General features: G+C 48.6%; 1 protein-coding gene and 1 long non-coding RNA gene across 4 annotated transcripts in view; one reads left to right on the forward strand and one right to left on the reverse strand.

Annotated features, from left to right (window-relative positions):
* Positions 1-279: 279 nt before the first annotated feature.
* On the reverse strand, positions 280-8,028 carry PURA (purine rich element binding protein A). Of its 3 annotated transcripts, none has more exons than XM_070414844.1 (2): positions 7,942-8,028; positions 280-1,517 (listed from the first exon to the last, which is right to left on the reverse strand). In XM_070414844.1, exon 2 carries the CDS (start codon positions 1,371-1,373, stop codon positions 411-413), a length of 963 nt encoding a protein of 320 aa, XP_070270945.1. In that variant the 5' UTR covers positions 1,374-1,517; positions 7,942-8,028; the 3' UTR covers positions 280-410. The 3 variants fall into 3 exon arrangements, with proteins under 3 accessions (XP_070270945.1, XP_070270944.1, XP_070270946.1); XM_070414843.1 differs by lacking the exon at positions 7,942-8,028 and adding an exon at positions 7,244-7,618; XM_070414845.1 differs by lacking the exon at positions 7,942-8,028 and adding an exon at positions 2,056-2,077.
* Positions 7,967-12,417, forward strand: part of LOC139010423 (uncharacterized) — a 48,365-nt gene continuing 43,914 nt past the window's right edge. Inside the window, exon 1 of the long non-coding RNA XR_011471513.1 lies at positions 7,967-8,685. This is a non-coding gene — a long non-coding RNA (uncharacterized lncRNA). The remainder of the gene's footprint in view (positions 8,686-12,417) is intronic.

Below are 12,417 nucleotides of genomic sequence, written 5' to 3' on the forward strand. Positions count from 1 at the left end.
TAATCTTGACCATTTTGCAAACACTTTTAATAATAATAGCTTAAACGTGTACAAAAGTTCTTGGTTAATTAGGGAAATAAACACTCAGTTCTTTATATTTTTTAATCAAGTAGGAAACACAGTTCATATAATGTTATTACTTTTTGTATTTTTTTTTGTTTTAGCAGCTGCTTACTGTTTTATATGGTGGATAAAGTGGACAACATCCAGCGATGGGTGGCAAGTCAAGAAGAGAAACTGTCAGTTGGTGGAGGTTCTGTGGGTGGTGCTCCCTTGGAGTTAAGTTTTTTTTTTTTTTTACTTTTTATTTTCTCTCTTTCTTTACAGTATATTTTCTGTGTGTGTAGTTGTGTGTGAGTATGTATGTGTGTGTATGCATGTGTGTGGGGTTTTTTTTCCATTCAGTTTGATCAATCTTCTTCCCCTTCTTCCTCACCCTGCAGTAGCAGGGTGGCAGCGGTGGTTTCCTCCTGCTGCTGCTGTTGCTGCTGGTGGAGTTGCTCACAGGCAGCTCGCTTCTCCCTCTGCTTCTCTTGAATCTTCTTCATCTCCTCCGAGTATTTGCAGAAGGTGTGTCCGAACTTGGCCCACACCTTGTAGGGCACGGTGATGGAGTTGCGGTAGGTGGGTTTCACCTCGCTCACTCGCATAAACACACCGTACTTGTTGGAGCCCACATCGAAGAAGAAGCGCTTGTTGTCCACAGTCAAGGAGGTGCCCTCGGGCAGCTCTGCCGGCTCCTCCTCCACTCCGTAGTCGTCGATGAGCTTGGCCAGAGCGTCGCGGAACTCGATGAGCCCTTGTGCGGGCAGCGCAATGGTCTGGCCCTGCGTGGAACCCAGGCCGGGCCCCCGATTGACCGTCTGGCGGATGCGCAGGAAGCGGCCGCGCTGGTTCTCCTTGAGATCCATGTAGTACTTGCGGTTCTCGCGCACCAGGAACTCACTCTTGAGCGCCCGGCGCGGCTCGTCCTGCGCCTGGGCCAGGTCGGGCGGCTGGCTGGGGCCCAGCTGCGCGTAGTGCTCGATGAAGTCGCCCAGGTAGTCACGGAACTCCACGGCCACTGACATGGAGAGAGTGAGGCGACTCTTGTTGCCGCCCGCGCCCACCTCAGCGATCTTCAGGAAGCGGCCCTTGGCGTTCTGCTTCACGTCCAGGTAGAAGCGCTTGTTTTGGATGTCCACCCGCTTGGAGGCCAGCTCCTGCGTCTCATGCTGCAGCCCCCCCGGGGCCCCGCCGCCGCCACTGCCGCCGCCGCCCCCGCCGCCACCACCGCCCCCGCCGGAGCCCGAGCCTGAGCCCGGGTGCCCCAGGGAGCCGCCCGAGCCCAGCGCCGCACCACCCTGCTCGCTGCCGCTGTCTCGGTCCGCCATGATGCTGCGCTCCGCCGCCTCGCCGCCGCCGGCTGCCGCTCCGCCCGCCGCCGCCTCAGTCGCCTCAGCCGCCGCTGCTTTCCCTCCCCGGCTCCGCCTGCTGCCGCCGCAACCCCCACAGCCAGTCAGCCACTCTCGCGAGATCTGCGGGAGAGACGAGACAGACGAGACCCGGTAACAGGGCACTGACTCCCCAGTACAGTAGCAGGGCGCCCTACTGTACGCACCCACCCGCCCGCCGGGCACGTGACCTGCGCCCCCTCCCCACTGCCAGCCCCCGCCCGCCCGCCCGCCGCCCGCCCGCCAGGCGGCGCCCACCCCAGGCCCTCACCCTACACCCCTGGCTGGGAGGGGGGGGGGAGGCCAGGACGCGCTGCGTCGCAGCTGCTGCTGCCGCCACCACTGTGGCTGTCGCTGTTGGCCAGACCCTGGGCGGCCTTGGCCCGGAGAGTTGGGGGACTATGGGTGAGAAGAGAGCTGCCATACTAAGCATAGGGAGCGGGCCTGAGCTCTGCTTTCCAGTGACCCCAAAGGGATGTGGGGGTAGGGGCCTGCGCAGCGCAGCAGAGCCCTCTGTAGAGAGGGACACCAAGTCACGGCCACCCCTCCCCTGCAGGCCCCAACAAGACCCAGACCCAAACCCAGAACGGCCCACATGCCGCCAGGCTGGGCTGTCTCCTACCGCAGAGCCCTGGCCGCAGAGGAGGGTGAGGAAGAGGAGAGGTGGTGCAGCAGTAACCCTTAGCTGCAGAAGGGGCTGCCGGGGATGAGGTCGGGGCGCCGGCAGCAGTGGCGCGGAGCAGCAGACACCTAGCCGGTCCCTCCCCTCGCTCCCGCCGCTCCCCCTCCCAGCGCAGCGGCTTTGGCCTCAGATGATCCCGCTCCCCCCTCCCCCCAACCGCAGCCCCGCACAGTCGGGCGGGCGCACTCACCGGCGGGGGGAGCTGAGCAGAGGACGGCGGCCGCACCAGGGCCGGGGTGCCCGCAATGCCTGTTCCAGTTGGCTATGCCCTTCCCCCCAAACAACAATCAAAAAGAAACCCCCCACTCACCCAAAAACCTTCCACCAGCCCGCTTTGGGACCCAGACTGCCTGCCTACCTCCCCCTCCTCCTTCCGAGATTTGGGGAAGGGGGGCAACTCTGCTTAGGGCTCAGCCCAGTCTAGGTTGCTGGCCAGCTCTGCAGATGAACCAGGCCCTGCCGAGCCTTCAGCCCCTAGCCCACTCTTCTTCCTCTCTGGAAGGACCCAGAATGGAGGAGAAAATCAAGCAGGCTTTAGGATATTCACGAGCTAAAAATGCCAGGAATTTCCTGGGAAACGCAGTTCCTTACGGGATTCATTAACACAGGTTCACTCATCATTTTGCCCCTCCCAGAAACTCCGGAGTGTCAAGGAGAGCCCCCACCTCTCAAAAAGTAAAACATTAAATGATTGCTGCTTTTTTAGGCAGACAGCTAGGTTACCGACCATTAGTTAACCAATGAGTCTTTGGACAGTGACAGCTAAAGGGGTTGTCTCTAGTCTCAGAAATCATTGATTTTTCTCTTCCTACATTTGGGGCATAATCTAAGGCCTATTTTCCTTCTCCAAAATATATAGCGAATGCTCATAACTACCTCACTGCAGCCTGCAGTCCTAACAGCTGTAGGAAAGCTAAGGCCTATCTCCAGAGGACCCCCTACCAATGTCCCTACCCTCTACCCATCACCTTCTACAGGGGGCTCAGAAGGTACAGACCTAACAGCCCTAATCCTGACTTTCTCAAGCATGGATTGCTGCCTCCATCCTGAGAAGAGTATGCCTATCCCATCAATGGGTTCCATTCCCACTGAGCATACTGCACCCCCTCCAGTAAGGAGACTTGTCTCCCTCACTCTTAGCCCTGGAAACAGCTGAGTACATGGCTGCCCAAGCTTCCTGGAAAAGAGAGGGGTGAAAATAGTACTAATGATCAAGAAACCCAGACCAGTCCAAGGTATAAGCCTTGTCAATACCTGAGCCTTCAAAGCCCTAATATTTCCCTTCACAACATCCTGGGCAAACCTGCCTGCTAGGTATCCACAGCTTTCTTTTTCTCTTAGCAAGGGCCCCATTCTACCCAGCATTAGTTACTTCAGCTCTAGGCTGACGTTCGCTACTCCTATTCAAGAGATAACAGGGCAAAAAGCACCCTCGCTACCAAAGAGCCAACTTGAGGTAATCTTGTGAGCCAGCTCTAGAATCACTCACCTGGCCAGTGGTCCTGGAAATGACTTCCTAATGGGGAAGCCCACTAAGAGGTAGAAATCCAGGTTTTGGGCACCATAAAGAACTTGCCCTTAGTTTGGGGGGCATCCTCCAGTATCACCTAGTTCCCTTTCAATGCTGATTTTCCTGCACTCCCTCTCCTGTCGGGAAGGGGACGGTAGGAACTATAAGCGCACTTCGAGCCACTCAGGAAAACGTATAAAGAAGCGGAGGCTTCTCCAGGCTCCCATAGTAGCGATCAGGACCCTGGATAGACCCCAGCCCCAAACGGACGCAAACGCTGAGTGGCAGGGTCTCCTTACAGAACCCAGCGGAGCAGGGGCATTTTGGTACCACTTGTAAGCTGAGGGTAAAATCTGGTGAAGTCCGAGCTAGAAGAGTCGCTGCTCTTCCTCAAGTGTTTATCCTGCGCTATACCAAGCTCTTGCCCCCTCAGAAGAGCGCAAGGCAGCAACAAAGCCAATAGGATTGCGATGAGGGGGCACGCGCCAACCCGCCAGTCTTCTTCCGTGCTAATGGTCACTTCCCCAGGGCAGAAAACTAGGGCTTTAAGCAGTCAGCCTTCTTGGACCACCTTTGGAGTCTAAATTTCTTGCCCTGTCCCGAATGATTATGTTCAGGGGTTCTGAAGCAATTTTAGTTTGAGAATGTTCTGATTTTCTGAAAAAGTGTATCCGGGAACCGAGTTCTTAGTTCCCCAGTACAGAAGTAACTGATGACATTTCTAGACAAAACATAAGTTAAATATCATTTGAACGATTAAACTGGGAATATTAAGCTCAAATAATCAAACAACTGAAACCTGGATCTCTCTGCATAAATATGTACTTACTTATTTTATGCTATTTATTCTACATGTATATATATAAAATTTTTGCTATTATAAACCAGCTTCCCACCTACTTTTTAAATGTATCTAAAAAAGCAAATGAGAGTAATGCCTTTTCCAAAAACAATTCAATGAAAAATTTGATATTTAGTACATTTTTTCACTGCTCAAACAAGAGTTAATTGTAGGATAAGCCTGTAAATCTGGACTTTTGGTCAGATTGGGAGGGTGGTGAAAGGTAGTTTTTCTTAGGTTATAGAATACAGTAGCCTTAAAATGATAATCTAAGAAGAATGAATAATGACTCAGGGAAAGTCTTAAAACAAAAAGTTTGAACCTTAAGTAGAATTTCAAAGTCAGATTTTCATCCTAACATTGAAAATCCATTAGAAAATTTGTGGATTTAAAATGACTTCTAACCATTGGTTAACTACCTAAACAATATACTAACTTGGTAAATGAAAAGCCAGTTTTAGTGTCTATCTGTTTAAATATGTAATTTTAAAATAAGTAGTTGTAAATTTAAAATTTCAATGCAATGTAGGAAATAGAAAGGAAAACGAAATATATTATATTAATATGCAACAAAATGTGTTAATGAAAAAATCATAAAAGATTCCCTTTTTCAAAGTATGCTTACATTAAAAAATGATAAATGTCTCTAGATTTCTTGTGCTTTTAGTAACACTAACAGACATTTTGAAGAGAATAGATTGCTTTATTTTTAATCCCATCATCTGTCTTTAACAAACTCTTACCGACAAAAAATTGTTTGCAAGTGAAACAGACATTAGGCAAAACCAAAAAGAAAAAAGCCTCAATTTCCCTCAGTCTGAACTATGGGTGATTCTGAAATAACCTAATTCAGCTTTGCTTTTTAAAAGTAAAAATTAGCACACGCATTTATAAAATAAACTTGGAGACAGGGGATCTTCTCTGGATAATAAGCCCTTTTGATTATAGAGTTTCCAATAGAAACAATATACGATTAATATTTCACAAAATCACAATTTCTAAAATAAAAGAGAACAAGAACACTAAAACATGTTTTCAAGTGCTGCTTAGGTTAAATGCCTGTCTTAAACTAGACAATTATCTTCAATATCCAAATCATTAAAACTGGAATGTTGTACTGCAAGTGTTCAAAGTGGAGAAATTACCACTTCTCATGGCTATCTACCAGAAAAATTATGGGAGACTCTCAAGTAGATCTTAACATTTAATGACAACAACTAAGGCTAATAGTAATATTATTTCACCAATCATTTTAAAAAATGCGCATCCTCTTTCTATAGCTCACCTGAACTTTAATATTATGCCTCTTCAATGCTATTTTAATGCGTAGGGTTAAAGATATAAATTTAAAATTTAAAATCTGAAGAAAACAATCCATGTAATAGAATCTCCGCCTTTCACAAAACGTTTTCATTTTAAGCATTCTCAGAAGAGTTAAATAAACCTACCACACATTCTAAATTAGACAAAAATTTTCAGAAAACTGACATTTTATGTACCCAACAGGTCCAAACAGAACCACTGCAAAGGTCAATAGCTCTCTCTCTTCCGGAAGATACTTAAATGGTTTTACTAGTACCCAAAGGAATGAAATCATCAACTCCCTCCACACACTAATCAACACTCCAATTTTCAAAGCCGAAATTTGAAAACGTCCGTTTGGGAGGGAAACAGTGGGGGGTCTTGAAGTAATAAAAAAAAAAAAAAGCCTTTTCTTTTCTGACTGTCTACCCGAAGCTGTCAAACCCAATTTAGCCTATTGTAAAGCACTAGAACCTCCCTTCCAAGGACGCGAGACACAAACACAGATACCGCTGCAAAAAGCTGCCCCAGAGCGCCTGGTCGGACAGAAACGTAAGGGGCCCAAATAAGAACGAATGAGAACCCTCAAGAGGGTCTGCAGAGACAGCGAGATTAAGGTGGCATTTATTCAGGGGTAGACAACGAACCAAAGAAAGTTGCCCCAGTCGGACTCTTGGGCCTTTCTCTATCCAAGTTCAGGTTCAAGGCAGATATATCTGCGGGGGTGGGAGGTCCCTGGGTCCTTTCCCCTACACACACCTCACCCGCCTCTGGAGCCCACTGTTGCTCAAAGGGAAGCCCCTCCGGCTTCACAACCATTCCTTTGGCCCCCGAGAAAGGCAGAGGAGGCTGTTGAGCTGACCTAGCTCTGTGGGGCAGCAAAAATGCCTTGCGCGGGCCACCCATCCTTGGGCCTGGCTTCATCTGCGATGTCAGCATGAATGTTATTATTTTTCATTTTTACAACGAATCCTGGGCGGGTGTATGTATTACGGGGGGTGGGGGGGGCGGGGGAGGGAAGGGGGAGGTTGAACACAGGAGAGGAGGGGTTGGTAGTGGAGCCTAGAACCCTCCTTCCCCTCCCCTTCTGCCAGGGTTGCTGTGCAGGGAGTGTCGGCCACGTTTGGCGCACTGTCCCAGGCCCCGGGCGAAGGTGGCCAGGGAAAATAGGGCTTAGGGATTGCTAAGCAAACGGGCACCACTGGTGGTCTCCAGTGCCTGCGGAGGTAGGATTGTTTTCTTTCTTTAAGGGGCGTGTTGTTTTGTTCTTTTTTGGAGGTGTTCATTCTTGCGCGACGGGGGAGGGGGGGCGTTGCTGCACTGCCAGGGTCTCCCGAGGGAGGGTGCGGGGATGTCTAATACACAGACATAATTACTAGCACAGTAATTATTCCTGGGGGGTAGGAAGGCGATTAGAGGGACGGGGTGGGCTCGAGCTGTGGCAGTGGCCGCAGGAAAGGTCGCGAGGGGCTTACCCGGGCGGGCGGGCGCTGTCCTGCCGCAGGTGAGGGAGGGCGCGCGCTCGGCAGGCGCCAGGAAGGGGGAGGAGGGCGCGCGCGCGCACACCTGTCCTGGACAGCGGCGCGAGCCGAGCTGCGCTTCGCTGGAGCTCCGCTGCCCGAGGAGGGAGGAGGGCGGGCTGGCAGGCGGGGGCGGGACGCCGAGGGGAGGAGGAGGAGGCGACTCGGAAGGCTGGCTCGGCTCTCGCTCGTTCTCCCTCCCGCGGGCTAGCCCCGCTCACAACCGGCTTCTCCCGCTCACTCACAGCCCCCTGGGCTCTCCCCCCTCCTCCTCCTTCCCCGACGGGATCCGCTCGCCGCGGCCGCCGCTGCAGACGGCAATTCGTGGCAGCCAGACGTCGGCGCGTAACCCGGCGCTCCGTGCGTGACTCCGGGCGACGTCAGCGCGCGCCCCGCGCTACCCACCATTTTCCCCCCTCCGTGGCTCTCGCCCTCCGCCCTCACGTCCCTCGGATTCAGTTGCGGCGGCGGCGGCGGCGGCCGCGGAGCGCGCTCCCTCCGCCCCCATCTCGCGCGTGCGCGCGCCCTCCACCGTCGGCGCGTCAACAGTCAGCGGCCCAGGCCTGGAAGCGCGTCTGAGGAGGGGGCTGCCCGCGGACTCTCTGCCCGCACTTCCTCCCTCCGCCGCCGGCAGCGGCCTCTGGAGGACTTACCCCTTCTTGGGATTTGAAGGCCGAAGCCAGGCTCCAGCGGGAACGGAGCCCTGCAGGGCCTGCGTCAGCCCCAGTTTAGGGCCCTCAGAGACATAGTTGGTGCAGCTACCAGCGCGTCACCCTCCCTCCGCCCCCCTCGGGCCCTCGTCCCGCCCTCATTTCTCTGGAGGCAAAGGGCCTTTTATCTCCCGGGAGGGTCTCACCTTGGCCTTCAAACGCCGGTCGGGCGGGGCTAGAAGGGCAGAATTAGCGAAGAGGAAGGTGGGTCGGCCGCGTTCGGGCTGTAGCCCCGGGAATCCTTGACAGGAAGTGTGGGGTTTGCTGCCCAGCCTCCCACGCAGTGTAGGTGAAACTGGGCCCCTTGGAGGGACTGTGACTAAGGACAAAACTCTGATAAATATTATGTGTGCGTCCTTGGGCCGAGAGGGAGAAAGCAGAAGGGGCGAGTTAATTTTCATAAATTGCTATGCAGAGATTGAAATGCACAACTATAAAATGTCCTCTTAAGAGTTGCCTTGAAATCTTACCAAATTTAACAAGATTTTTGGTGCACGGCAACTTTTTTCCTGGCTTCGTATGCTGTCACATCTTCATTCTGCAACACTGCGTGCATAGAAAGTGGATCTGTTAAAAATTATTAGCTACAAAACAAAAAGAAAAGTGCTTTCACCATCTTTATCATTTTAATTTCAGAGAAGTCAATAAGCTTACTTTTCCAATAAGCTTATCTAATTAACCTGCGAGGTAAGTAGGAGCAAAATGAAATTAACCCCATTTTATAGACGAGAAAATTGAGTTACAAAAAATAAGTATTAGTTCACAGTTGCAAGTCTGTCAGTGATAGAGGGAAATATCATAGATATATTATCTCCCACTTCTTTATCCACTAAATCGGAAATCCCGCAAATGTTTACTTCCAGGTATCTTTTCACCCCCCGCCCCCCCCCCCCCCCCCCCCCGCCACACACACACACACACACACACACACGCCATGTATGGTAGGCAGTGTCTAATGTCGGGAGATATTCTTGGAGACCCCAAACCATAGAAGACTCTAAAAGATTTGAATTTTGAGCTTGAAATTTTCTGCCATAGAAAATTGCAGCTCAGCAATAAGTTATTGTGAAATAGTTCAACTCCCATACTAACAACATAATGTTTATCAATGCCTAGTTAGAGGTGAGAAAATGTTTGAGACAGGTTTAAGAATTTTAAGAATGATGGGTCATTTCCTTTGAATTGCTTCTTTATTCACCTCATCTTTAGGTGGCAGCACTACTATATAAATATCTTTGAAACTGCAGTCTTCTGCAACTTGATATCCTAAAGGGTGTTTTGTCCAGGAGGTTCTAGAAGAGGAAAAAATAGAAAGTCAAGAGAAATTATTAAAATACATGGAGGTACTGAGGGAAAAGATTAGAAAGTTTCACCTCAATAAGCTCCCCACCACCACCTTTTTTAGTTATATGAGGAGCAAGCATCTTGACTGTAAACTTGATCTCTTATGGAAACAGCACAAGCTAACCTTCCAAAGCAAGCTATAGTTTCTCAATACTGCATATTTATCAAGCATTTACAACTTTTTTAAAAATAATATTTTTATTGATTTCAGAGAGGAAGGGAGAGGGAGAGATTGAGATATCAATGATGAGAGACAATCAATGACCAGCTGCCTCCTGCACGCCCCCTACTGGGGATCAACCCTGCAAACCCGGCGTGTGCCCTTGACCAGAATTGAACTCTGGCCCTTCTGTCCCCAGGCCAACTCTCTATTCACTGAGCGAAACCGACCAGGGCAAGCATTTACAACTTTAAAATTACTAGTATAGTTGCTGGTATTCTAACTACAATTTTAAATTTAGGTGCAGTTTTCCTCATTAAATTTCATCAAGCTTATGAAGATCCCAAATAGGACCTAACTGTTGAATCTTTTTAAAAAAAATTTGTTTTTCTGCCCTGAGCAGTTTAGCTCAGTGGATAGAGCATCGGCTTTCGGACTAAAGGGTCCCAGGTTCGATTCCGGTCAAGGGCATGTACCTTGGTTGTGGGCACATCCCCAGTAGGAGATGTGCAGGAGGCAGCTGATGTTTCTCTCTCACTGATGTTTCTAACTCTCTATCCCTCTCCCTTACTCTCTGTAAAAAAATCAATAAAATATATTTTTTAAAAATTGTTTTTCCTTTATTGATTTTTAGAGAGAGAGGAAGGGAGAGGGTAAAGAGATAGAAACACCCATGAAAGATTGGCTGCTCCTACACACCCCTTACTGGAGATCGAGTCTGAAACCCAGGCATGTGTCCTGACCAGGAATCAAACCAGTGACCCCTTGGTTCCTGGGTCAACATTCTACCACTGATCCACACTGGCCAGGCTAATTTGTTGAACGTTTTGAAAGAACTCTTCTTGGTTTCTTTTCTCACTTTCTAAATAGTTCATCCTATATAATAAAGAGGTAATATGCTAATTGACTGTCACACCCTCACACAAGATGGCCACCACAAGATGGCTGGCAGGGGAGGGCAGTTAGGGGTGACCGGGCTGGCAGGGGAGGGCAGTTGGGGGGGACCGGGTTGGCAGGGGAGGGCAGTTGGGGGGGACCAAGCCGGCAGGGGAGCAGTCAGGCATTGATCAGGCTGGCAGGGGAGTGGTTAGGGGGCAATCAGGCTGGCAGGCAGAAGTGGTTAGGGGCAATCAGGCAGGCAGGTAGGCGAGCGGTTGGGAGCCAGCAGCCCCGGATTGTAAGAGGGATGTCTGACTGCCAGTTTAGGCCCAATCCCACAGTGACTGGGCCTAAACCGGCAGTCGGACATCCCCCGAGGGGTCCCAGATTGGAGAGGGTGCAGGCTGGGCTGAGGGACACTCCCCTTCAGTGCATGAATTTCATGCACCGAGCCTCTAGTATACAAATAAATGATTACTCAAATTCAGAAAAATGAGAGAACAAGCTAAATCAATTGCAAAATAATAGCAATTTACAGATATTCTATATTTTAATTTCTCACACTTTTGAGGGTAATAAATTGTGATATATGGGGGTTATTTGATACAAATGTTTTCTAAGTAGAACTTTGTCATAACTAATTTAGTTCTCCCTGTACTAAACAAAATTGAATTTACATGCATCATAAAATAGACTGCATTAGATTTATAGCATAAACATAACCATCAAGGAATATAGAGGTATGACCATCAGGAGTGGGAAATCAAATTATTTTTATATAGAAGATAAGTCTTAATAAAGTCTTTCTTGATGGCAGCTTTCATCTTTCTCAAGTCAAATTTGGGGAAGGCGTCTCAAGCAAATTGGTGGAACTCAAACTGAGCAGTATTATGTTAAGGTTTTTAAGCTTTCTGGTGCCAGCAGATCATGCAGCCTGGGGGCCTTGGCTCCAAATTTCTGCCAACTCCATTTTGGCAGTAAAGTGTTCTGTTGAACAAAGTTTGCACGTGTTTGGGGTGTGAAGTGGTTCCTCAGGCATTTATCTGGTTTCATTCCGGTCTTGGGACTTAAGGAACTGAGGGTCAAAAGCATGAGACTTGTGTAGTTCATATGTGCCCTGACACAGACTAAGCTAGTGATCTTGAATTTTCACTTAAATAAGGGCAGCTTTTTTCTTTGTTGGTGTAAGAGTTATTGAAGTGGATCCTTTGGTTTACTCCTTAAATGCTAACATGCTATTGAACCAGTTCTCAGAAGCAGGTAAGCAGAACCTTCTCTGCTGAGGGTGTAGAGCTGTGGAAATTCACTCCTCACCCTATCCACAGTACCATCTAAATGTGTTTATCTAGATGAAACTCACTAAATAATATAGGACTTGAGAGCAAAGGGGGCAGTAATTGTTAAAATTTGATCTCATTGTCAGATTATAACTGTGAGCTTCTGATCTTTTTTTTTGGTATGAGTTGTCTAGCTTCACCTCTTTTAACCATCTCCTCCCATCCTGAAGTCATGGTTAAGAAACAACACCTGGCCCAGAGCTAACTTGTCTTATTTCAGGAGGAGAAACATATACAGTCTCAATTCCATTATTTTTTTCAAGTAATTCTAATTGAAAATCCTTGCATAATCTGGGATAGCACAGTTTGAAAGCTACTGTTAGAGCATTCTTTTATTTTTGTGTTTTGGGTTGTTTCTATTTCCTGTTTTAAGAATAATGGAAAGAAAAAAGTGCAAAGGTAAAAGTAACAGATGTTGAAATTATTATCTTACTTTTAACCATACTAAATGGAATGTCAATTTATAGGATACAAGTATGGTAATTTGAAAATGGTAGTTATTTTTTGTACTTTTTCCAAGAGTGTGGCCTAAATTCTTAATATCACCTTTCCCTTTTCTTCTCTTTAAAAGTAATTCCAAAGGCACAAATAATATATGGATGAGGTTAGAGATGGAGAGAAAAGCTGGGCCTTTCCAAGAGTCATCTGTCTAGACTGGAAAGTACATTGTTGCGCATTTTATGGTGATTCCCAAACTCC

The sequence above is a fragment of the Myotis yumanensis genome, unplaced genomic scaffold (assembly GCF_028538775.1).
Source record: "Myotis yumanensis isolate MYYU_CA2020_CCGP unplaced genomic scaffold, mMyoYum1.0.hap1 SCAF_5, whole genome shotgun sequence".
Classification (NCBI taxonomy): Eukaryota; Metazoa; Chordata; class Mammalia; order Chiroptera; family Vespertilionidae; genus Myotis; species Myotis yumanensis.

Excerpts from the sequence above, each read along its gene's own strand:
- PURA (XM_070414844.1), bottom strand. The coding sequence starts at position 1,373 with ATGGCGGACCGAGACAGCGGCAGCGAGCAGGGTGGTGCGGCGCTGGGC.